Source organism: Vulpes vulpes, chromosome 6 (assembly GCF_048418805.1).
Source record: "Vulpes vulpes isolate BD-2025 chromosome 6, VulVul3, whole genome shotgun sequence".
NCBI lineage: Eukaryota > Metazoa > Chordata > Mammalia > Carnivora > Canidae > Vulpes > Vulpes vulpes.
This window is the reverse complement of record NC_132785.1, coordinates 59,967,530-59,990,498: the sequence shown is the minus strand read 5'-3', so window position 1 is coordinate 59,990,498 and position 22,969 is coordinate 59,967,530. Positions and strand designations below refer to the sequence as shown.

General features: G+C 49.2%; 1 protein-coding gene across 1 annotated transcript in view; it reads left to right on the top strand.

Moving 5' to 3' along the window:
* Nucleotides 1-8,133, top strand: part of TUBGCP3 (tubulin gamma complex component 3) — an 82,913-nt gene extending 74,780 nt beyond the window's left edge. Inside the window, exons 21-22 of the mRNA XM_026008846.2 lie at nucleotides 567-683; nucleotides 2,814-8,133. Coding sequence (XP_025864631.1) covers nucleotides 567-683; nucleotides 2,814-2,972 — 276 coding nt within the window. The 3' untranslated portion in view covers nucleotides 2,973-8,133. The remainder of the gene's footprint in view (nucleotides 1-566; nucleotides 684-2,813) is intronic.
* The last annotated feature ends 14,836 nt before the right edge of the window (nucleotides 8,134-22,969 follow it).

Sequence of the window (22,969 nt, the reverse complement as noted above, 5' to 3'; positions counted from 1 at the left end):
GAATCGTACTCTAATTCCTATATAGGCTAGCTGAAAAGCATTTAGTTAGACTCACCATTCATTAAGAACAATCTTTTAAAAATAGAAGTAGATCTGTTTCCAAAATAAAAAGATCCACCATGCTTAGGAGAAATAGCCAGAAGCGTTCCCACCAAAGTGAAGGGTTAATGGGCTCTAGGACTTTGAACTATTGGTTCCAAGGTCTGTGATTGTGTCCACAATGATGGAAAGATACAAGACATAGCTTTCAGTAACTAAAGACTGGTTATTTTGTGACAAATTATTGCAAGTGTTACAATTATGCAATGGAGTCCTATAGTTACTAAAACAAGGAGCAAGTTCTCTGGGTGCTCATATGTATTGATATAAAATATTTCCAAGGTATCTTACTGATTGGAAAAAGTAAGCAAGAGTGCGATTGGGCATCAACAGATTATGGTGAAGGTGTTTAGCAACACAAAGGGTGTAGAAAACATACATTTCCCTACCTTCACCTTCCAGCCCAGTCCTACCCTGGAAGCTTCTTGTACCCAGATTTTACTTTCCTGGTCCTTCTGATTCTTCAGGGCCGGTGGGGAGTGACAGCAGCAGAAGAGGAGGAGGAGAATAAGAGGATTCAAGAATTTCGAGAATCTATTCCGAAAATGTGCTCACAGCTGCGGATTTTGACACATTTCTACCAGGTGCGCATTGGAGTGACAGAACAGTGTCCCAGTCATATTGTTCTTTTTCTGCAATTGAGCACTGCGGTCAAATGATTCACACAGAGTCCTTTTGGTCCACACACCACCCTCAGTGGGGCCCAGTTTTGGCTGTGACCTTCGTGGAGGTCCTGGGCTAAGGGTGCTGGCCTGGAGTGGTTTTGGTGTTGTCAGCAGCAAGTGGGAGCCCTGTAGGGGCTGAGCTCTGCAGCCCCAGAACCCTGTGGGAGCCTGAGGTGAGACAGGAAGTGCATAGGTGTGCGGGGAACTGCCGTGCGGGGAGCACGAGGCAGCAGGTGCTTAACTCAGGGCCACAGACCCAGGAGGCTGTGAGAAAAGCGGATATACAGAGTCTGTGTGCTCTGCTTTTTATTTCTATGTTGTGGTTTGGTTTCTGAGTCCATCTGTGTCTCAGTGTGATTTTAGTGATGGAGATAAAGGTGAAAAGGTTTTATGAAGAAGTTTTACATTTGGTTGCTGGTAACTAATTAGAAAGACAAGCATTGACGTTGAAATGTTTAAAAATTCTGTTTCTGTGTGCTAATGTCTCCATGTGGTTCATGATTTAAAATGAAGCAACCTCTGTGTTCCATAGGCATCTGGTTTGCTTCCCAGGGTCCTCATACTTTTGTAGCTGTCTTCAGCATAATGTGAGCTGGGGAGGACTTTGTCCCTTTGCAGATGGGCTTCCTCTCACATTAGTGACCAGGGCACGTTTGTTGAAAATATGTTTCCTAAATGGTGGCAAAGATGAGGTTATGCTCAGTGCAAAAATACCTTCACCGGATGGGTGTTTGGATAATGAAATACCTACACCACTTGAATTCACATTTCTATTTAAAATGGAATGGTTAGTTCCAAACTGTTGGTGAAGATAGTAGTATATCTGTAACGCAGTTATCTGTAACTTAAAAATGTGTGTCGCTGTGCTCATTTCTGAAAGAGATAGGAATGGGTACACATTTCCTGGGAGACTTCATACGTTTTTGAAAAGTAATCTTAATCTGTATAATCCCAGTTTTACTCAGATTATAATCTTAACCTTCTTTCTAAATCATGGCTATTAGGATTTCTTTTGCTTAACAGAAAAAGCCCTTTTCTGTTCTCTTTTGAATTATTGGTGCCTGAAACAACAGGGTGTTAGCAGTGCCATGCCCCACTGCTCAGGAGCAGTCTCATCTGGAATCCTCAACCCAAGGACAGAAGTGTCCCTCACAGCTCCTGACAAGAAGCCTCCACCTATACTTTTGGTAGTAGCATTCTCAGGAGAGGGACTGTATCCTAAGCTTTCGGTCTCCCAGAAAGACAAAGGGGTGTCCATGGCCTCCGACTGTGTGCTTGCTCAGGTGTGAGTTCCCTTGTGTGACATTCCTGAATCTGCAGGAGCATGGGAAGGGACTGGGGAGGGACAGAGATGCTGTTAGGGTTTGAAAAGACTGGTGGGATTGGAGTTTCAGTGGCGACTTCTCTGCAGGGGGCCTTTCCCAGGTCTGCAAGTGTGGAGACCCACATCACCTATATCGGACAGACCCACATCTGCTGGCTGTGGCTCAGGAGCCTGGCAGGGATGGGGTTTGTGCTCCTAAGCAACTCAGCCCTGCAGAGAAGCAGCCAGTTTTTGTTATTTGAAAGTTTGAGTAAACTTCAGTTATAATCCCTTGTCTCTCATGTTCACCCTCTGTTTTCCCTTGAGGGCTCCACGATTCGGGCTCTTTCATAACTCAGGTAAAAGAGGGAGTGTGTAACACTGGGTTTTAAATTTAAAATGAAAAGAATAGGCTTCTTTAACGTCAGAAGCTTTGCTGTTTTGCTTATTCATATAGAACTTAGGGCAAAAGGAAAAATCTATAGGTTAATTCTTTTAAATAAAATGTATGGATTGTGCATTTGTATTTGTGGATGTGGGTATCTCTTCCTAACATGGCTGTGAAACTCGGGTTCCCGGACTGGCTTTCCTTCCTTGGGATGCCTGCTGTGGTGGGGGTGTTCCTGCAAGATTGTTGATCTGGGAGGAAAAACCACCCCAAATGAGGCTGCAGTGGCATGGGGGGGCTATTATGTTCTGTGGATAGCTCCTCTTTAAAGTGGATACTCCTTTTTTTTTGTTCTTAGGGCATCGTGCAGCAGTTTCTGGTGTTGCTGACAACCAGCTCTGATGAAAGTCTTCGGTTTCTTAGCTTCAGGTTGGACTTTAATGAGCATTACGAAGCCAGAGAGCCAAGGCTCCGAGTGTCTCTGGGCTCTCGAGGGCGGCGTGGCTCCCACACGTGAACCCTTCTGTGTCCTCACAGGGATCTATGGACGCTACTACTTGCATTATGAGACATAAACATTCACATTTAAATCCTCAAGGCCACTGGCATGCTACAGACGCCTACTGTTCCTGCCCACAAGTACTTCAGTGTTTTCAATGGCATGGCGTCTGATAGAATCAAAGTCATGTTTTTATACATTGGAAAGTTGAATATATTTGTAATATCACTAAGTTAAATAGGCTGGTTTGCACTATTCAAATTTATTTTTTAAAGTCTTCATATTTAAGAGATACCACACTTTGTTGAGGCTTCATAAGCTCTCCATGATATAATTTATATTTGTCATTTTTTAAGAAATCACAGTTGCTTTTAGAGGAAATTAGAGCGAATGGATGTTCATCAGTTAAGATGGTATTGTCATTGCTATTTTTTTAACATCCTCCTTAGAGGCAGTTTTTGTTATATAATCAAATTAAATTGAAACAGAATGTCCCTTCTAAGAAAATATATAGAGCATTTTATTTTGGTTTGTAGTGTGTAAAATATTAACCTCTGTAAGAACCTTTACACGTTTATCTTTCTTTCAAAGTTTATCTTCTTTCAAAGTTTACATTTTTATATTTAATTTACTCTTTCCGATAACTTCTAAAATTAGTGTAGAGCCTACATAGGGGTCATGAACAGAAGACCCACAAGCCTCCATTTCTTGATCTGTTGGCTGAAGTGATATGTAAATACGGATGACTACAAAGTTAATGAACTATTTTATTTTCAAATTCTGATAAGCATTGGAAAGAAACTGACTTGAATAATGAAGATTTCCTTTTTCCTTGCCTATTTTTTCATTGTAAATATTTATATACTACTGACCAGATGTGGGGGAAACTGTTTTTTGTAAAAATGTCGTATCAAGTCACATAAATCTGCCTTTATGGTGTTGCATAAGTGAAACTTATAGAATTAAAAGCAATTATCTTTCAGATGTATCGGCTCTTCCTTGACTATTCTGTGAAGACAGCGAGGTCACCCTCTAGGTTCGCAGGCCAGGCTGGCAGTTTGTCAGGAGTTTGTCACACCAGTGCATGAGCTGTGCCGTCCACGAAACCTGGCATGTGGACTGGCATGAAACCTGGCAGCCCTCAGGGTGTGGCCAGAGGGGTACCACCCCCATCCCTTTTTAGCTGTCTTAGGTTCCCGTCCGAGGCCCTTTAAAACCAGAGGAGCAGTTCAGGTGCTGGCTCTGCAAAGATGAAATCTGTGGTGAAGGCCAGAACTTTTTATGGTACCAGTTTTAGTTTAAAAATCTGTAAAATTGGAAATTTGAAGCAGTATCTCTACTGGAAGTTTCCCAAAACTGATGATGTGTTGTGTACAGGTTCCCCCACCATCCCAAAGTGGACACTTGTAGGCAAACTTTGGCATGCCCGAATGGAGTAGGTGAAGGAGCATTGCCATGGGCTCCCGTAGAGAAGTGTTCGCATGCTCCCAGACCCCAAAGTCACCTTCCTCAGGCTTTCCTGAGGACACATGCTGCCAACAGAGGCACAAAATCAAGAGAAAGCCTGGATAAAGGCTCTGGCAGCTGGGCACTGAGATGCGAGTATGTCCCCAGAGGGCACTGGGCGCTGAGGTGCCAGCGTGTCCCCGGAGGGCACTGGGCGCCAAGATGCCAGCATGGCCCCAGAGGGCACTGGGTGCCGAGGTGCTAGCATGGCCCCAGAGGGTGTGGGAACTACCATCCCTGCCACTCCACTGCTGCAGATCCAGTGCTGGGCCTTCTGTGTGCTTCCTGCCTCTCTTCATAAAGTGAAATCCTCTTGGAATGGGTACTGATGGAGGTCTTTTGTAACGCCCGAGTGATATGACACAGACTTTTGAAAACAGGGGCCACCTGTATTTCCCAGAGAGATGTCCCGAAGATTTTTGACCTTGGAGTCTGTTTTTTTTAAAAGGCCTTTCTCCTCTAGTCCTCAGTAGAACCCACTCTGAAAAAATGCTGATCCAGATCTGGGGACTGAGACTCTGTCAGAGCCCAGGAGCTTGTCAAGTACTCAGGCATGGTTTGCAAGTTATGGAGGCACTGTCTGATAGGGTGCCCCGGTGGGGGGGGGGGGGGGCCGCAGAGCCCGAGCACGCTGTCTCAATTGACATGGCCCTGCGAGAACTCATTCTAGACCCCACTGGAGGCGTTGCATGAATGGGCAGGCCTGGCCCAGAGCCATCATCATCAGTGATGACTCGGGGCTCCCACCTGGTGAGTGAAGTGGGAGAGCTCATAGCAGGCAGTGGGGAGTCGTCTCTGGAGACCTATATCCTGGTGTGGCCGTGGGAGAGCTGCTGCTTCATCCAGAGAATGATTGTGCTAACCTTCCAGGGTGGTTGTAAAGATCAGAGATGACTGCATTGAGTCAGGCCCTTAGCAGTTTCTTCATAAAGAGAGCTCTGTGATCCTGGTGGAGGGGAGCCTTTGCCCTGGGCAGCTCACGTGAGTCCAGCTTAGCTTTCCTGCCAGTGAGGGTGCCTTTTACTGCCCAGGAAGGTCAGGTACTGTGGCTGCAGTTCATCCCCAGATAGAACTTGTCTCCCACAAGTCCTATTGGGTTGATGGGCTTGACTGAAGAGGGAAGGGTGCCGTCTCTCCTTCTTGTGTACATGTATGTCACCAGCAGAACTCATGGCATCGTGATTCTCCTTGTCCTATGGCTTCATAGGACAGAATGGTACAGGCATCATGAAAACCCCACTTACTAGGAAGAAAGCACTTTTATCAAATAACCATGGTCATACTCAAGGGGAGTCACAAGGCACAAAATCTACATGAAGAGTGTTACCAGAAAGTATAGCATCTGGGGGTCATGTGTGCAGCAGAGCTGGTGGTTGGTTTAGTGACCTGTGGTGAGCATGACTCCTTGTGGCTGGGAATGCTGGTGTGAACGCTATGGCCACAAGCAGTGAAGACGAGCTTCCTACCCCAGTCATCCCGGAAGACTTGTGTAAGCTGAGCATAGCTGGCTGGGCCTCGGTAAGCAAGAGGATGCACCACCCTGTTATGTGCATTTAAGTGGACAAGGGGTGTGGAGTGGCATGTAGGAATTTAGAATTCAGAAATAGTGGTATTTACAGGTGTGTGGAAATAAGTGAGTGCAGCTCAAATGTGAAAGCAGAATTGGTCAGTTCTGTGTTGGTGACTCAGGCTGAGTTGCTCAGGTCTATTGGACTTGGACGTGGTAGAAGGTGCGCTCTGGCCTGCTCTCTGGCCTCCTTTTGGAAGATCACTTCCCGTGACTCTGCTCAGTTTCAACCATACTGGCTCACTGACACTTTTTGGTGGGTGGGTTATAAACAACCATTTGCTTTTCTACTTTGCTTATGAGACTCAGATTTCTGAATTCCAAGCTCGTTTTTTTTTTCTAGAAAATCATGTTTTCATTTAGGCTTTCAAATTTGTTGGCATTAATTTTTATACTGATGCCTGAAATACTTATATTTGAATTATAACCCTTTCATTCCTAATATTACATATTCGTGTTTTCTTTTTCCTTCCTGATCACTTTTACCAGTGGAATTATAGCTTATGTCTTTCAAGAATTATCTCTTGATATTACCATTTTACTATGTATAGATGCCATTTTTTGCTTTTTTTGTAATTTACTGTTCTGTATTTAATGCTTTTCCTCTTCCTCGTTTGGTTTATTTTTTCCTGAATTGAATGCTAATGGAATTTTTTCTTGTGCTTCTGATGGAATCATTCTCTGCATTAACTTGAGTTACATCACAGGCTTTCGTGGGGTGCTTTTCTATGTCCTTAATTCCTAACTAGTCCGTGATTCTCTTATTTCCTTCTGACTGGATATAGGTACAGTTCAGAATGTCTAGGAAGTTTCCTTTTTTTCCCCTCAATTTTTTGTTTCTGAAAAAGAAGAATAGAAAAAGACGCAGAAATTTGTCATATATCAAAAATCATATATCAAAAAAGAAAATGCTACTATGTATGAAGTGGTAGGACACAACAGAAACATCAGTGGACTAGAACAAAGTATCCAAAAGCTGGTGTTTGTCATGGGTCCTTAGAGTCTGTGAAGGTTCACTTCAGAGATATGTGAACTGATTACTCAACAGATGCTTTGGGGTAAACGGCTTTGGACAAACCATTTGGAAAAAAAATTAAGAGCTTTACCTCCTGTGGCAAAAGAAAACACATTCACCTACAAATGCCATTCACATTGTTTCTGGTGTTACAAAGAGAGCTGCTGTGAACAGGTGTGTAAGCTTCTTTCTCTGAGTAAATGCCGTTATTTCTCTGGTGACTAGGAGAGGGAACGGCTAGACCATCTATGGTAGGTTTATGGCTGAGGTGTTCAGAGACAGGCCACTGTGGTCAGAGTGTGTCACTGTCTCTAGTTGCTGCCCATGCTTGTCCGCGCTTCCCAGAGTGCCCTCTCCACACGAGAGGTCCTCACAGGTGTGTGGTGCCATCTCTCTGGTGTCTAATGACATTGGGTGTGTTTTCATGTGCTTATCTGCCATGAAATTTTGTCTGTTAAAATATTTGCTGATGTTTTTATTGGGTTGTTTTCTTACAGAGTTTTAAGAATTGTTTATGTTATGTATCTGGATATAAGTCTTTTATCGTGTAAGTGATTTGCAAATTTTTCCTCCCAGTTTCTTTTTTAAAAACTTAAGCATCTATCAGGCTCTGTGCTTGAGTGGAGAAATTTTTATTTCAGCCCATGGTGTCGACAGTCTCCCATAGGTACAGTGTGCAGGGAGAAGAATCCAGACAAATGACTATACATAGAGAATCAGAACAAAGCTGCTACTCTTTTTTTGTTGTTGTCATTTTAACCACAAAATGAAACTTGTCCGAAAAAGCGGTATCTATGGATTAGCCTGCAATTAACCAAGAGTCATCACTATGACTATAGTAGTTTTCAATTGTTGTCAACTTTAAATCATAGCTATTTGTTTAGAGCTGCCTGTCCATCACAGGTGGCTGTTGAGCACTTGAAATGTGCCTATTCTGAATTGAGATGTGCTATAAGTGTAAAACACACTGCAAATTCCAAATATTTAGTATGAAAAAAGAATGTAAGATAGCTCAATATTTTTTCATACAGCTACATGTTGAAGTGCTATTTTGTATATGTTAGCTTAAATAAAATAATATTAAAATTTCACCAGTGTGTTTTATTTATTTATTTTTTTTTACTTTTTTAATATTGTTACTAGAAAACTATAAATTATGTATGTGTCTCCTGTTTATTTCTGTTGGATGATGCTTTTTCTGTTCTCAGATTCTGTTCAGGACACCACATAACATTTGGTTGTTATATCACGTTAGGCTCCTTCTGACTGTGACAGTTTCTCAGGCTTTTTTCTTGTTTTTCTAAGGTCTGGACAGTTTTGAGGAGTACTGGTCAGATATTTTATAGAATGCCCCAACTGGGTTTTGTCTGATGTTTTTCTCATGATTAGTGTGGGGTTATAAGCTTTGAGGAGAAAGACCACAGAAGTAACATGCCCTTCTCATCACACGGAATCCAGGGTGCAAACTGCGAATGCGGCTCATCACCGTGAATGCTGACTGACCCTGATCACCAGGCTGAGATGGTTTTTCATCCTGTGCTCTTCAGGAGGAGGTCACTGTGCAGCCCACATTTAGGGAAGAGGAGTTCTGTTCTACCTCCTTGAGCGGGAGCACCTACATAAATTATGTTAAATTCTTCTGCATGGGAGGTTTGTCTCCTTATATAACTAGCTAGAGATTAATCAGTTCCATTTATCTTCCCAATTATGGAGCTTTTGTTGTCCTTGATTTTCTCTATTGTCTTAACGCTTTTTATTTTATTGATTTCTACTCTGATCTTTATTATTTTTCTTCTGCTTACTCTTTTTTTTCCTTGAGATAGAAGGTAATTGATTTAAGATCTTCTTGTGCATCCTACAATTTTTTTTTTTTTTTTTTAAGATTCTGTTTATTTATTCATGAGAGACAGAGAAAGGCAGAGACACAGGAAGAGGGAGAAGCAGGCTCCTTGCAGGAAGCCCGACATGGGACTGGATCCTGGATCTCCAAGATCAGGCCCTGGCCTGAAGGTGGCGCTAAACCGCTGAGCCACCTGGGCTCCTCGCATTCTACAAATTTTAATGTGTTCTTCATTTTTTTTCTTTTCAAAATACTTTCCAGCTTTCCTATTTAAAAATTCTTTGACCTATGGGTTATTTAGAAGTTTGTCACTTGGTTTCCAAATTTTTATGGAATTTGCATATACCTTTCTGTTACTGATTTACAATATAATCCCACTGTGGTCAGAGAGAACATACTTTATATGAGACTAAACCATTTAAATTTTTTAAAAGATTTTATTTATTAGAGCACAAGCAGGGGGAGTAGCAGGCAGAGGGAGAGAGAGAGAGAGAGAAGAGGTCCTTTACAGAACAAGGAGCCTGCTAAGGGGCTTGATCCTAGGACCCTGGAATCATGACTTGAGCTGAAGACACACTTGAGTGACTGAGCCACCCAGGTGCCCCTCCATTTAAATTTATTGAGATTTGTTTTATGCCCTTAGATAGGGTGTATAGTGGTAAAGTCCTGGGTACACGTTAGCAGAATGTTTATTCTGCTGTTCTTGTGTTCTGTGAAGTCAGGATAAGGTGGTTGGTTTAAGTCTTTTGCATCTCACTAATTTTGGTCTACTTCTTGATTTATGAGGTTGGGTGTAATCTTTTCACTATAATTCTGAATTTGTCTCCTTGAATTTTAGTTTTTGCTTTATATTGTTAGGTTCATAAGTATTTAGAATTATATTTCCTGGATGAATGGACCTCCTTTATCACTGTAAAGTGACCTTTGCAATCTCTGGTAATATTCTTTGCCTTGAAATATACTCTGTCAATATTATAGTCCTTCCAGCTTTCTTTTCATTTGTGTTAACATGGTATAACTTTTCCATCCTTTTATATTGACCATATTTGTGACTGTATATTTAAGGTAGATATCTTGCAAACAACATATAGTTGGTACACTTATGTTTATTGTTTTTTAATTCACTTGAACAGTCTCTCTTTTTTTTTTAAATTGGAATTTCTAGACTATTTGCCTTTAATGTGATTATTTACGTGATTGGATTTAAGTCTACCACTTTGCTATTTGTTTTTCCTCACTGTCAAGACAAGACTCTGCTTTGTACTCATTAGTTTTAAAGTTAGGGACTTCATTCACCAAATAACTAAGCATTTATGAGGTACCATTATTAATTTGTATGTTCAGAGTTATTAGAGAGGGTGGGCCTCCATTTCTAGCTAAGATGGAATAATAGAGACCAGACATATTCTGCCTGACACAAACCAAACCAAACGCAACCAAAGAAACTGGGTATGTCCAGGTGGAGACCATGTATACCTGGCAGTGGAGGATTGTGATACCTCAGATTTGGCAAACAACCGAGATGAGCCCTCCAGTCGCTCTGACTTACTACCTGAAGGAGGTCTGCAGTCTGCCATGCAGGGAGAGGGAACCTAGGCAGAACATGGAAATTTCTCTAACTTCAGTGCCTGTGGTTGTCCTGGGAAGCCAAAGCAGCTAAAGTTTATAGGATAGAGTGTCAGAGATGTTAACTCTGGATTTATGAGTCTGGGATTCAGAGGAGCTCTGTTTATCTCAGAGCTAGAGATAAACATATGGAGATTATCAACATAAAAGGAGCATTTGAAGGCATGGGACTTAGATTACCCAGGAAGAAGGTGTAGAGACGAAGATCCACAACTCAGCCAGAGGTACTCCCAACATTCAGAGGCCAAGCAGGAGCATGGGAGTGTTGGGGAAGCCAAGGGGAACAGCATGGTAGGAAATCAGTACTCAGCTCTTTTGAATGCTGCTGAAAGACAGTCGTGGATTCTGATAGAGAATTGATCATTGCATTTGGCAAGAAGATGATTTTGACAAGAGCTGTTCCATTGGAGTGCTCTTTATCAGGTTTTTGTTTGTTGGTGGTTTTTTTGTTTGTGGTGTTTTTTGAGAAGCAGCTTTTGGTGATATATGGTTTTTTCTCTATAATTAATTTCTATATGTCAAGTTTAAAGATTAATTATGAAGCCAGAAGACATGTTCCTACCTCCTAGTTTAAAATATGAGCATTTCTAATAATCTGGGAGCCTCCTTTGACTCTTCCTGTTTTCCTGCCCTCTCTGTGTAGATAAGTCGTCCTGACTCCTGTGTCAGTCACCCCCTGCTTTTCATTGTAATTTTGCCACCTGTGTTTGCACTGCCAAAAATAACAGATTGTTAATGGAATCTGTAATTTAGCATTTTGTTATTATTTTTTTAAAGGTTGACTTGAGAGCGAGTGAGCCGGGTGGGGGGCAGAGGGAGAGGGAGAATCTCCATCAGACTCCACGCTGCGCATAGAGCCCAAAACGGCACTCGATCTCACAACCCAGAGATCATCACTTGAGCTGAAGTTGGATGCTTACCTGACTGAGCCATGCAGGTGCCCCATGTAATTCAGCATTTTACATGTAGGGTCATATTGATACCCGTAACATAAGTCTCATGTTGAGAACTGACCTCCAGTTGTAACTGAAGTTCACATATTGCTCTAAATTATTCCAGTTTTTGGAGTCACCACAGTTCAGTCATTTTATTGTTCATGAGTGTTTGGATTATTTGCAATTTTTAGCTTTTACAAACATGGACGGACTTTAACACCAATCTGGCTGCTGACTGCTGCTGGCATTTCATGCTTTAACTTCTATTTCTTAACTGTTAATGAGGTTGGGTGTGTTTTCATGCAAATGCTGGCCATTGAGATTTCCAGCATGCGAATTGCTTGTTCCTTCCCTTTGTACTTTTTTGAGAGTTTCCTACCATTTGTTACTGATTTTTGGGGGTCTCATATTCTATAAATTAGTCTTCTGTCAGTCCTAGATATTACAGATACCTTTTCTCAGCTTCTAGTATGCTTTCTTGGTGGTTGTCTTTTCTTTAAATTTCAATATAGACCCATCTGTTGGTCTTTGTTTTATAAAAATGTTGTATTAGCAAATGCCACATTTGTTTAAGAAATACATCCCAACTCTGGAATCAGGAAAGATACACATGTAATAGTTTTGTCTTCCTCATTTTGTTTTTAATTTACCTGGAATGAGTTTTTACAAATGGTGTGAGGTGTGAGACCAGTTCATTTATTTTCCATAAATGTGTTCAATTTCAAGACACCAGTAATTGAGAAGTCTGATCTGAAATTCTGCTGTCATAAGCCAAAAATCTGTATATTCATTATTTTGTTCCGTTGGTCAAGTAGTGTCTCTTTGCATCAAAACAAGACTGACTTAATTTCTGTAGTTTTACAATAGACATCGATATCTCAAGGAAAGTACTTCAAACTTTTATTCTTCAGGAATCCCCCGGCTGGGTTGTGTGGGTGCCTCTGTCAGTGAAGTGGCTGCCTTCAGCTCAGGTTGTGATCTGAGGGTCCTGGGATCGAGTCCTGTGTTGGGCTCCCCGCTCAGTGGGGAATCTGAGCCCCCTCCTCTTGTCCCTCCCCCTCCTTGTGCACTTGTGTGCTTGTTCATTCTATCGAATAAATAAATAAGATCTTTTATAGAAAAGAAAAAAAAAAAAAAAACCCTGGCAGTTTCTGACCTTTTTCTTTTCATATAAATTTTTAGAATCAAAAAAAAAAATTTAGAATCCAGTCCTCCCTCCCCCAAAAATATTGTTTTGAATAGGGTTGTACTGTCTATAAATCAGTTTGGAGAAGGTCAACTATTTACAATGATTATTTCAATCTGTGAACATTGTATACCTCTCTACGTTTACTTTTGTCTTAATGCCTTTCAACATTCTGTAAACTTTGTGATGTTTTGCACAACTTTTATTAGATTTATTCTTAGGGGCCTCATTGTAAAAATGCAATTATATTTTCTTTTCTTTTTTTTTTTTTTTTTTTGTATTTTCTTTAAGATGGAATTTTTACCTGTCACTGGTACACAGAAATGCACTTAAGTTTTGTATGTTGATTTTGTATCTACGAGTCTTGCTAAGTAATCGTAGCAATTGTCCACTCATCATAATAGCTTACATGTAGCTTTATTAGATTTTCTTCACATCTGTGCTGGGTCCCCCCAAAGCAGAGCAAGGGGGATTACTTACGTGAGAGCTTTATTAGGATAAATGCTGGAGAAGGACACTATGCGAAGGATTTGGTGGAGGCTCGTGAGGCCAGCTGAGCAAGATCCAGGTCAGATCCTCATGGAAGAGGGCTGAGGGGAGGAAGGAAGTCGGTGAAATGTCAGACTAGGACAGTTCTGGGGAAGTGTGACAAGGCTTCAGGAGTTCCTGAGCCAGAGTTAGTTGTCAGAGGGGTCCTGCACATCCGCAGATGGGTGTGTGGTATCCGCAAGGCTGCTTGCAGAGAGCATGGCCTCCACGTGAAGGCCGTGGTGGATATCGGTGCGTGGTGTCTGGGCTTCAGATCAGTGACAGTCCTGGGGGTGAAGATCTGAGACACTCATGGCCTGTAGATGTGTTCCTCACACCTCTGTGGGGGCGCTCGCAGGGAGGGGTTGAGGGGGTTGCGCTGGCCTAGGGCTGGCCCTCTATCCTTAATTCTCAGGTGTCCCTCTGGCTGATGTTGGTGTCTTGCTGTATGGCTCAAGCTTTCGTTCCTGGGGAGGGATCTGAATCTGCAGCCCTACCCTATGGGCCAGGTTGTTGCCTTCCAAGGAGGTCAATGACTGGAGCTGTGCACGTGGGTTCCGTGGGTCCCTGCATATTTCCTTCTGTCCCAGCGTGGGTGCCATCCCACTCCTACCAGCTTGGTGGCTCCTCACCTGTCTGCAGCTGCCCTCCTAGCAGTCCTGGGAACTTTGCTGTCAGCGACACTGTGCCACGGAGCGGCTCTTGTCATCGGCTCTTGTCATCGTGTGCATGATACCTGCAGAGCCATGCCTCGGGGGCACTTGGCCTGCCCTGGGGAGGCGGACCCAAGTTCCCCATGGGGTACATGTGGCTCAGCCCGTGGCCATGGGTCACTCCCTACTCCCCGAATCTCCCTCGAGGGGCTGGCCCTGGGCCCTCACGGGGTTTTCACCCAGTCCACGCCACTGCCGTGTCATCATGGCCTCCTGCCATGCAGCCGCAGCTGAGTATCCAGGGTCATGACAGCTACAGAGGTCTCAGTGGGCAGACTGGGAGCTTCTTGCATGGTCAGCAGCAGACGCGCTGCCTCGTGCATTACTGCAGGACCAGGTAATAATTAATTACTGAGGAGGATTGGACATGAGGGTCAGAGCCATGGAGGAGGATGATTGTGTGTGGTGTGTTTGAGATGGGAGCAGGAGGTGTGCTCGGGGGAGCGTGGTAGCATGTGTGCACATTGTGTACTTATCGTGCATGTAATCATGTTTACATTTGATGTACATATGTAATTACATTTATGTATCAACATGCTTATGGATATGTGTATCAGCTTCTGTGCACAGAGAAGGACGATCTGTCCTGAGTGACAGGCGCCCTCTGGTTGTAGAATGGGACTCTTGTAGGCCCTCTTGTTCCTTCTTGAACTGTTTTGTGCCTCAAACGTTTTATTCTTTAATGACATAACAGATCACGTTCCTAAATTCGATAGAAGTAGAACTAGTGTTCAGGCTCAGAAGGCTTAGGGACGGGACCAGTGGTGTTGGAGAAGCTACGGGACACCGGCATCGAGGGAAGGAGACACGATGGCGGCTGCTTTGAACGGGGCCTTGCATGATGTTGTGCTTTTGGGTTCAGGGGTGTCCTTGCAAGCTGTGCTGAAGAACAGACAAGATAAGATGTTTTCATGGACGTGTGTTTCCAGTGTGTCATCTCCCCACTTGCTGAAAACACCTCAAGCCCCCTCGAGCTCATGTTGTACACCCCGTGGTCGGCTTGGGGTGTGGGAAGCCTAGCTGAAGTCCTGGAAGCCTGTTCTGTGAGCTGTATGTGGCCGGCCAGTGAGGCTGAGGGCTCTTCTCTGAGCCTCTCCCCCATCCCTGAGGGGTCTGGGCTCTACCCTGGCCTGGGGGCCTGAGAACCTCTTGGGTCAGTGGCTGGGTGAGTGTATGTCTGTATGCACCTTAGCATCACCTGGCAGGTGCATCCGCACGCATGGGGGTCTCACCTGAGACTGTCCCCTGGTCCCTGGCATGCAGAGGTCTTACCCTGAGGCTCATCTGGCCGTCCTCCTCCTCCTCCTCCTCCTTGCAGGAGGGAAGGTTTCCACACTTGCCCTGTGTGGTGCCCTGAGGGTGTTCACACCTCTAATCTGGCTCCTCCCTGATCATGATCCCGTCCCGGAGCCCTACCCCTCAGCCTGTGGGGCCATCCAGTGGGGCTGTGACCTGCATGGGAGCCCGGGAGGGAGATGCGGCGGGGGGCAGGTCCAGCACAGGCGCTCCCCTGCTCGGGCTGCACCCTGGCCGCCTGCCTGGAGGGAGGTGCCTGCGCGCTGTGGGGCTCCAGGTGGGAGGCAGGGAGGTGAAGATTACACACCGATCTCTGTGCTCCGAAAATATACCTCTGCTTTCCAGAAAATTGAGTCAAATGGTATGGAAATTTGGCTAAGTGATTATGGATATTGTTCTGTGGACGTGTTGCCAGGTGTCTCTTCAAGAAGAGAAATAAATTTGTATTTCTCTGCCTTTATTCTGGGTTTAAGGTTTTAATAAAAATGCAGCAAGGGAATAATACCGCATAGCAGCTTGCCTGGAGCCAAGAGTCGTGCCGCTGACAGGAGCCTCAGGCTGTCCTGCCTCACACGGGCAGGGAGCGCCTGTGCCGGCCAAGACAGCGCCCTGCCACTTCCCCCCTGGCCTGAAGTCTGGGGCCCTTGTCATCAGAGGGGGCTGAGTGTCCTGCCCACGGGGACTTGGCTGGGGACACTGGGGCAGGGCCATCCACTCCCACTGGGTGGGGGTCCTGTGGTCTGGGAAGCTGCACTGTGCCCCCCATCCCTCCAGCAGAGCCCAGTGCCTCCCCTGAGGTGATGGGGAGGGTAGAGCTGGGAGGGTCGAAGCCCCTTGAGGCTGTGGCTGCACCCTGCAGTGGGGCTCTAAGAATCAGACCTGAGCTCTGAGCTCTGAGCCATCACCTCTTGAATCCAGAGGTGCTGCACATGAGACCTCAAGGCAGGTTCCATAGGGGCGGGAGATGTGTCCCAGCCACGGGGGAAATTGGGAGTGCCCTAAGGGGACTAAGAGCCCCCATGTTTCAGCCCGGTGGCCGCCAGGCTGGGGTGCACACCGGACACGTCGGGAGATGGGACACAGGAAGCGGGGAGGGTGTGCAGCAAAGGAGACGAGGCCAACACCTCACCACAAGCATGAACACAAACCCCAGAGGATGGAGCGGCACTGCACAGGCCCACCGGCAGCCGTGGTGCTGAAGGGTGCTCGGGCTGCTGGGACCCTGGCCGGATGTGGAACTGGTCCCATCCTCTTTCTGCCACGGCTAATACAGGACTTACACCACGTGTGGGCCTCACCCCGTGTGTGGGCCTCACTCTGTGTGTGGGACTCACCCCGTGTGCAGGGACTCAGTCTGGGTGCGAGACTCAGTGTGTGTGCGGGGCTCACCCTGTGTGCGGACTTCTTGGTTCTCTGGTGGTTTGGTCTTCAGCGCCCTTGCCTGTGGCTTCCTCAGATGCCGTCAGACCGAGGTGTCTGTGCTGCGGGCCCCGTGGACCAGTGCTCTGCCTGTGGGCTGGAGGCTGTGCTCGCTGGTTTCCTCAGCGTACAAGTAGAGATTCATAGGCCCTGCCTTGAGCCTCTCTCCACTTCTCGTGTATTTTCTGTTTCTGGGTCTCAGGACCCGGAGGAACGGCCATCGGGGGTGCTGGCAGGGACCAGATGGTCCCCGTTGCCCATGGCCGGTGTTTGGTTCCCGTGCTGGAGCCAGGAGAGAGACCCCTTGGGGCTCTCGGAGGGTGCCCAGACTTGGTGGGTGTCGCTAGCATGCTGTGGGTCCCCCTGGGAAGGTAATGCTGGACCTACACCCCACCTCCAGGGGAGCAGTTTTGATGTGCTTTAGTTTTTATAGGATTAAAATATGAGGTAACAGCATAAGACAAATGTAGTCTTGGGTTATATACCCCATTGTCACCCCTCGGCTTCCCTGTTTGGGACATCTGCTCTCCTCTGCCTCGTGGCCTGTCCCCTCCATCCTGATGTGCTTGGTCTCCCAAGTAACTGATTTTAAATGATCACTCCGGGAGCTAATACATATTTTTTCATAATAACTTGCAAATATTTTTATTAATTTCCTCTGAAGAGGGAAGAGAAGCCTTGCCTCGTTTCCAAGACAGGATCTGACTGCTGCTCCTTCCCAAGCTGATGTGTCATCAACCCTATCCTTAGCTTGCTGTCTTTATCCACATGTCCTTGATTCATATTTCATGCAGTGGCGGTGGCCTCTTGTGCCAGGATCCATGCGTCCCCGAAATATCCATTCATTGTGTCTCCTCGTGGATGTTGTTACACAGCAGTTTACAGCTGCTGGTTAACTGCTCTGCCCGGTTCTGGGATGGAGGTCAGCCCAATGAGTGGTCCTGGCTCCTGCCTGTACCCTTCTTGATCCTGCCTGTCCCCTCTTGCTGGCTCCTTATTGGGGTTCTTGTGCTCTGGGCTTAAGACCAAGGGAGCCCCGTGTGCTTGTCCATCACGGCAGGCTGGATCCTCTAGGAAACACACTGAGCAGGAGTGTGGACGTGCCCTTGAGGGGTCAGGCAGGTGTGCCAGGAGGTGCAGGTTGGCTGAGGAGTGAGCCCCTGGACCCCAGACCGAGCCTCCTCGTTGGCAAGTCCTGTGCCAGACTCAGGGCCACCAGCTTGCTTGTCAATGCCAGTCTCCTGACAGCTGAGGCGGATCCTGGAAGGGTCTGAGCAGCATGCTTGCAGAGGCAGCAGCCCTTGGCCACGACAGGGAGCGCCTGGGAAAGGGACCAAGGGGCAGTGGGGGGAGTCAGCCCTATCCCCCTGCGTCCCATCCCCCTGCACCCCATCCCCGTGCGTCCCATACCCATGCATCCCATTCCCCCTGCATCCCATTCCCATGCGTCCCATCCCCTTACATCCCATCCCCCTGCATCCCATTCCCCCTGCATCATTGCATTGTTCTGCTGGTTTGGGCTGCTTCCCTTGGGGTTTGAGCCCAACCCTCATTCCAAAGAGGCTGAGGCCCTGACAGGCACACTCTTCCCAAGCCAGGTTGCAGCCCCCATCTATTCCTGCTGCCTGGGGGCACCCACAGCAGGCCGTCTGGGTCCTACACGCTCTGCCCCAGGTGTGCCAGCCCCTTGGCCTCCCGCTGCCGTGCAGGCTGGTTTTCCTGGTGGATGGCAGTGTCCCTTCTGACGTGCTCCTCCCTGGACACTGAGAGGTCAGAGGAGGCAGCCACCACCTGCAGTGGGACACCACAGGTGGGAGCAGGCTCACATGGGCACCCCTGTGGTGCTGCACAACCGAATGGTGGTTCATATGCCCCCACAAAGGGGACCGTGCTGCTTGGATGCTGGGGCCTGAAGACACATTTCCATGAAGTCACTGCAAATTCCTTTGCCTTATTTGGAAAAAAGGTCTTCAGGTATAATTATTGTTCCTGAGAGGAGATGGTTCTGGATGATCTGGGTGGATGTCCTCCTGAGACATGCACAGAGGCACAGACAGGACAAACCAAAGACCTCCATCCACTGCTGGAAGCTGGAAGAGGCCTGGAGGGTCCTCCCCCAGACCCCGGGGGAACCTTGATGTCAGACTCCTGGTCTCTGGCACTCAGAGAATGAGTGTCTGTTGTAAACCACCTGGTTTGTGCTGCTCTGTTGTGGTGACCCCAGGACAGCTACACAGGGACATCTGGCTCCTCAAAGGATGGAGCAGGTGCTAGGGGCCAGAGAGACGGCTATGACGGGTACCCTCCGCGCTCACCCACCTGGCCCCGGTCACAGGCCTTGGGAGGAGGTGGCGGGCGGGGGGGGGGGGCGGGTGCAGAGTGTTGATGGCTCTCTGCTCACCCCCAGCCCCACAGGAGCACCTCCATGCTCCTGCTGGTGCTCCTGCCAGCCACCATGCCCCCGCCCCTGTCTACCACTGCAAGCGCCCACCCTGCACTGCCCAGTGCCCATGTCTGAGTCCCATTCAGCCACCCCAACTGCTCAGGATTAGACGGCTTGAGACTCTTGGACTCACAGAGCACCACTTCCAGATGTGGAGCACTCCCTCCTTGATCGGAGACTCCAGGTGGGGGCGCGAGACCAATGGACGCCCTTGGACATGTCCTCGTGTCAAGTTTTCCTGACTTGTCCTTCTGGGGAGGCTGGTGTGGAGACGTGCCGTCCACACTCGCTCCAAACCGCTTCCTCAGTCTCTGACGACACCTGTGACCTGCAGGAGGTGCTGAGTCCAGACTGTTATCCTTCGTCCACAGTCATCTATCCCCTGGGAAGGAGCAGCAAAGTCCACCATGGAGGGGGCTGCTGGGTCTGAGTGGCCCCTGCCTCACCTGGGCCCCTTGGCTGCCTTCGTGGAGCAGCTTGGGGTCTGCAGATGCTCTTGGGCAGCAGGGACAATGCGGGGGGTGGCTGTCCACTCTGAGCTGCACCCCCACTCGTCCCCACTGTCCATCCCCCCTCGTCTCCACTGTCTGGCTGCTTGGCCGGGGGCCCTGTGACCAGTCTCTGTGGGTTCCTCCCTCACAGGGGTGGGTCCCATCCAGCCTGCGGGCCAAGTCTTCGCCTGCCTTCTCTCCAGAGCTTCTGTGCCATTTCCAGAGGTTGCTGCAAGCCCCGGGGCTCTGGTGCAATAACTGGGCATTGCGGGGTCACCTTGCCAGCCCAGACCCTCTGGACTTGGACACCACGGCTAGGGGCAGCCGATGCCATGCCCACCTGCTGCCGTCCACCGTCCCTTGGCATGGTCTGCTGCCTCCTGGGTCTCCTCCGGAGCCACTGCTCCAGCCTGGGGTCACGAGGTCCCTCCGCTGTGTTGAGACCCAGGCCCACAGCAGGGTGGCGGATCCAGTTCAGGGAGTAAACAAGCCGAGTATTGTCCTTAGGTCTTATCTCAGGCGCCCCCCTTCATTAGAGGTGCTGTTGTAATCTCTCCCGCTGCACAGAGACCTCGAAATCTGCCCCGTTAATGTTGTAATTGAGCCCCTGCAAACACGCCGTGGCCACGGGCAAGTGTTTACTTTCCGCTGAACACACAAGCACATGTTTGGTTGAATAAGATCCAAGTGGAAATACATGAAGGGTTTCCGGACAGGGCTCTCCTCGATACACCAGTCCCGTGCGAGGGACCTGGAACAGGGATGTGGTTTGGCAGAACTCAACTTGCCCTTTTAAAGCATTTCCTGGTGTTTACAGCTCGCGGCTCCCGGAAACCCATGCGGGTCCCCAAGTGGAGCCCAGGTGTTCGAAGACATGAGCGGCAAGGGAGACTAGACCATGGAGCAGTCCTCTCTGTTCACGGGCCACACTTCGCTGCCGTTGGGCCTTCTCCCCTCCCCAAAGTGATGGGAAGGTCTCGGTGGCTAGGCCCCTGGCAGAGCCTGAGCGTCCCGCATGGCAGGGCTCCCGGGGGACGCAGAGGCTTGAGGAGCCGTCTCCGAGTGCTGAGATCAGCTGTCGCCTCCCAAGCTCTGGCATGCCCAAGACCTCCATGCCTGAGACGGGGGGAGCCGCCCAAGACCTGGGGGGCAGCTGCAGACGCCACCTGCCCTATAGGCACAGCTCAGTGGCTGCCTTTCCCCAAAGGCCTGCACAGAGCCACAGCCCAGGCACCTGAAGTCAACAAACCAACACGTGTCTACTCTGACCATTCACTGATTTTTATTTTACATATGAAAAAAATTAAGGTTGGCAGATACATAAACTTACCCAAAGGTCACAGAAATACCCAAATTCAAATCCCAGTCCCTGTGTAGGGGGAGCAAGGATGAATAAGACCCAGGCCCCTGGGAGGGACATCAGGGGAGCATATGTGGTGCTTGTAAGCAGGAGCTGGTGGGCACAGCCTGGTGACACAGAGAGGAACAGGTACTGGGGGACGGCTGAGTCAGGCCACACGGGCAGGGTGGGGGCATGTCCAGGAGGAGGGGCTGTGGTCGTGCTGTCCCCGGGGCTGGGATCCTGTCTGAAACAAAGGCCCACCCCGAGCTCACTCAGGGGACTGAGGCCTCCAGGTGTGTGACCATGTAAGGCCTGAAGCTGCGCCCTTGAGAAAGGTGCACTTGTTGCTGCATCTGCCGAACCTGCTCCTGCTGCTCCCAGCTGACCTGCAGCCCCAGGGCACATGTCACCTCTTGAATGACCAGTCCCATCACATCACACATGTCTTGGAGGACTGGACTCAAATCAATGTAGTCCCAGCAGAAAGTCCCACAGGATGGCGGGTGGCTGGGTGCCTGTGCCAAAGGGCGAGAGGCAGCGGGCAGGCCCCACCTCATGCCAGCCACTGAGTCAACCCGGTCGCTCCACGAGATGACCAGGGTGCTGTCTCCCTGCAGGTCCCCAATTCCAGAGTGAGCAGCTCATTTTTCAGGAGCTGGTGGCGTTCAGCCCACTCCACCCCCAATTTCCTCACTGGTGGGGCCACGGGAAAAAGGTGATAGGGACAGGGACGGTGGTGCCAGCGAAGCGAGGCCTTGGGGCCTCCAGGGAGGAGCAGTCTGGCTGGAGCCGGGGCTTCCCTCTGGGGCCGCAGAGCCCTTCATGAAATGCTGAAACAGCAACCCAACTTGTCGCCTCACGAAAAGAAAGTGGCAGGTGGCAGCTGTGGGAGGGGTCAGACCCCCACAGGCTTTGTTGTCAGCATCCAGTGCTGTGATGTCCACTGGGACACCTCAGAGGGAGATGCAGGAGCGAGCTCAGCAGCCGGCCCGATGCAGCCCCCCCTCCCCCCCCCCCCGTTGCCAGCCGAGGCCACCTTGGGGCAGCCTGACTGTGCCTGGCGCTCCGAGGTCCTCACGCGGCTATGGCCTTCTTGGAGATGAGGAGGAGGATGCGAGGGATTTGATGCTCTGCTCGCTGCCATATCGAGTTCCCGTCAGCTGAGCCCAGTCTCTGCGCTCCAGTCACAGGCCAAACGCTGCAGCCAGCCCAGCGTCCTAGCATTGGGCCGTTGTGCAGAAGGCGAGTTCCATGGCTGGACAGGGTGGCCGCCCCGAGTGCTGTCGCGTCCCCCACGACCTCCCGGCTAGCTCTGCCCGGGGCCCGTGCCCAGCCCTGGCGCAGCCTCGCGGGGGCTCCGCTGCCCAGGCCCGCCCGCCCGCAGCCCCTCCTCCCTCCGTCTGACCTCGGTGGGGTGGGCGGTGCCGGGCTGAGGACGAGCGTCCTTCCCCGTGGAGGACGCTTGCCCGGGTCGGGCCCCCACCACTGGTGTCCACGACATGGCCGCGTCCTACGGCAGGGTGGTGACCCCCCACTCCCGGAGCCTGAACTGAGCCTGCAGGGTGGCTGTCGTTCTTAGGCGAGCCACGGAGAGGCGGTGCAGGACAGGGATTGAGGTCCTGACCGGGCCACCAGGGGGAGGGCGAGGCGGGGTGAGGGCGGCAGGGCCGCGCTGGCTGGGTCGCAGGCGTCTGGTGCGGCACCGGTCAGGACGGGGCTGCGAAGACCATTTTTAATGTCAGAATAACACGTAGCTCTGAAGGATCCGAGTGCAGCAGGCGGTGCTCCGGGGTGTGGCGGGCTGTGCCGTTCCGTCCAACCCAGAAACGCGGGCGTCCCGGGCACAGGGTCCGCCTCCCGCCGGCTCCGGTGGGCCGCGCTTAGGGGCCTCCAGCGCCAGGCGGGTCGCAGCGCCATTTCTTAAAATAACGTCCAGCGCGCACATCCTGCTGTTTTCCTGGACAGCCCCGACTCCCACAGGTACTGGAGTGTGGTACAGTGGCAGGATGCAGTGGGTGACAGTCATGGTGGGTGACGGGTGAGGGGCCAGTGGGAGGAGGTGATAGCCAGAGTGTGCGTGGCCGCAGGAGGAGGGGGCATCCTGGCGG